General features: G+C 50.5%; 1 protein-coding gene across 2 annotated transcripts in view; it reads right to left on the reverse strand.

Moving 5' to 3' along the window:
* LOC109377112 (zinc finger protein 445-like) overlaps positions 1-1,978 on the reverse strand; it is a 26,655-nt gene extending 24,677 nt beyond the window's left edge. The window contains exon 1 of one of the 2 annotated variants that reach the window (XM_019633373.1): positions 1,599-1,978. In XM_019633373.1, the coding sequence (XP_019488918.1) occupies positions 1,599-1,891 (293 nt within the window). In that variant the 5' untranslated portion in view covers positions 1,892-1,978. The remainder of the gene's footprint in view (positions 1-1,598) is intronic. The other variant, XM_019633377.1, reaches the window with a different exon arrangement.
* Between the last annotated feature and the right edge of the window lie 264 nt (positions 1,979-2,242).

Genomic DNA, 2,242 nt, shown 5'->3' on the forward strand with positions numbered 1-2,242 from the left:
CAGTTCTCCCTGAGACACCGACAGTCCCGGAGCGCCGCTGCAGGGATAGGGGTGGGAGAGTGGGCAGCTGGGGAGGAGGCTTCCTCTGGGAATCCTTTCCCGGCCATTTTCCCACTGACCACCCTTCTCCACATCACTGCACCTTTGTAGGACAGATGCTGATACAAGGTAACACACTTCACTTTGTCTATTCCTGTTCACATATCTGCCTTCCTGTTCACATATCTGCCTTCCTGTTCACATATCTGCTCCCAGAGAGCAGATTACTTCCTTGATACGGTCATCTTTGCGCCTCTAACATTCACCTGATGTCTAGCACCTCTCAGGGCCCAATTTAAGTGCCAAGAAATATTTGTTGAATAAATATTGAACCAGTTTTTCAGTTGAAGTAAGGCCTAAAGAGAGGAAATGGCTTACCTAGCATCACACAGCATGTCAGGAAGTTGAACTTTTAAAACAGAATTGTGAAAATAAACACGACCACCCAAATGAGAACAAGCAAAGGCTGTTTATTCAGACTTCATTATATTGCAAGGGAGTCGCCATGGTCACTTGCATTTGGAGAGGCTTCAGGTCAGGCAGAGAAGTGGGAAAGCTTTATGGTAGAAAAAAGGAAAGGCTTCAGGTTGTTCTGATTGGCGATTGTTGGCATTGAGGAGGCAGACAGGTAGAAGCAAAGTATCTTATGTGATAGGTGGATGGAGCATAGTAATCAAATTCTGGCTGTTTGAGGCTTTAGGGGTTATTTTAGCTTCCTGGAGTGACTGCTACAAGTAATAGTTTGACTTCTTGGACTGGTTACTGCAGATAATGGATTGCCTTCCTCGACTGGTTGCTGAAGACTGCAGGTCAGAGTTCTATTTTTCTATATGGTCTGGCCATTACTCATTTGTATATTCAGTCTCTTCTATTCACGTAATTATTACCTTTCCCTTTCTTATAAGAAACCCTTGCCTACACCCCATAATTGGAACACTCTTTGGATTTCTGCCTGAATAGCTATTCTTTGATCCCAAATAAACACTTGCTGCCTCTCAACTTTGGCTTTTTATTTTTAGGTTAACATTGGTATATGTGATGCTGACTAGCAATCAGATAGTTAATGTGGGGCCAGGGTGTCAAGAACCCAGTTACATGGAGACGTTTCCTTCAATTCCTGGAAAAAAGAAGGAACCTTGAAAGCTAGAAAAGGAAAGGAGCCAAAAATAAGCCCACCCCTAAGTAAAATGAGACTATTATCCGCTCCAAAAACAGAGTGAATAATTTCTCTCCTGCGTCTCCATTTCAACGGTACTGCTGTTGCATTCTCAGGGTGAAGCTCTGGACAAGAAGTGGCAGGCATTGGGGGAGCAGTCAATGTAATCTAGAATTGAAACAAAGGGCAAACAAGACTGGGGGGGTCGGGGGTGCAACCGGACTACAGACCCCCACAGAAAAGAACCACAATACAGGAACCCCAACAGGCAAACGGAACCCTCTGGTCGGTATCCAGTTACTCGAAACTCTGGACCATATGTGAATTGAGAAGACATAAGACTGGACTGGAACAGAGACCCGCTTGAGCCCTGTCTAGAGAACTCAACGCACCACCCACTTACCATGGAATGTACAAATGAGATGAGAAAGGACACCGAAACGATGCTTCTGCGGGGCTTAGGAGATGAGAACTACCAAGAGTGTGGGCCGAAGTGGTGGCTTCGCACAGGGCGCACGGTGCAAACAACCGCGGTGGGAGGGAAGGAGGCCGCCCCTTCTGCAAGGCCTTCTGCAAGGCCTCCTGCAGCCCCAGCCCCTCTCCCTCACTAATTGCTCCGCAGACGAAGTGACAGACACATAGCGCCTTGGCGCAAAGCCCCACGGGCCGACGGACTGAGAGCCAGCGCAGTCGCATGGAGGTTTGCTCCACAGCGCCTGCTCAGAGCAGCCACAGTGGAGACTACAGGGCCGGAAGCGCGTCACCGCGGCCGCTCTAGCACGCCGGGGGTGGGGGGCTCCTCTGCTTGTCGTTGATCCTTCCAGGCGGTTCCGCCCAACGTCGTAACCCCGCCCCGCCCCGCCCCTCCAGTGGAGTTGGCGGATCGCGGATTCGAGGTGCTGGTTGTGGATCGCTGGCCTCCGGTGGTCATAGCTGGGAGGGCAGCCGCGCAGGCCGAATTCCCAGGAGCCAGCCAGTATCCGCCCAGGGAAGAGCCAGTAGTCACTGCGCGTCCACCAGGCCGTCCCTCTGTGACCCTGGGTGACC

This window comes from Hipposideros armiger, unplaced genomic scaffold, assembly GCF_001890085.2.
Source record: "Hipposideros armiger isolate ML-2016 unplaced genomic scaffold, ASM189008v1 scaffold_18, whole genome shotgun sequence".
In the NCBI taxonomy this organism is placed as follows: Eukaryota; Metazoa; Chordata; class Mammalia; order Chiroptera; family Hipposideridae; genus Hipposideros; species Hipposideros armiger.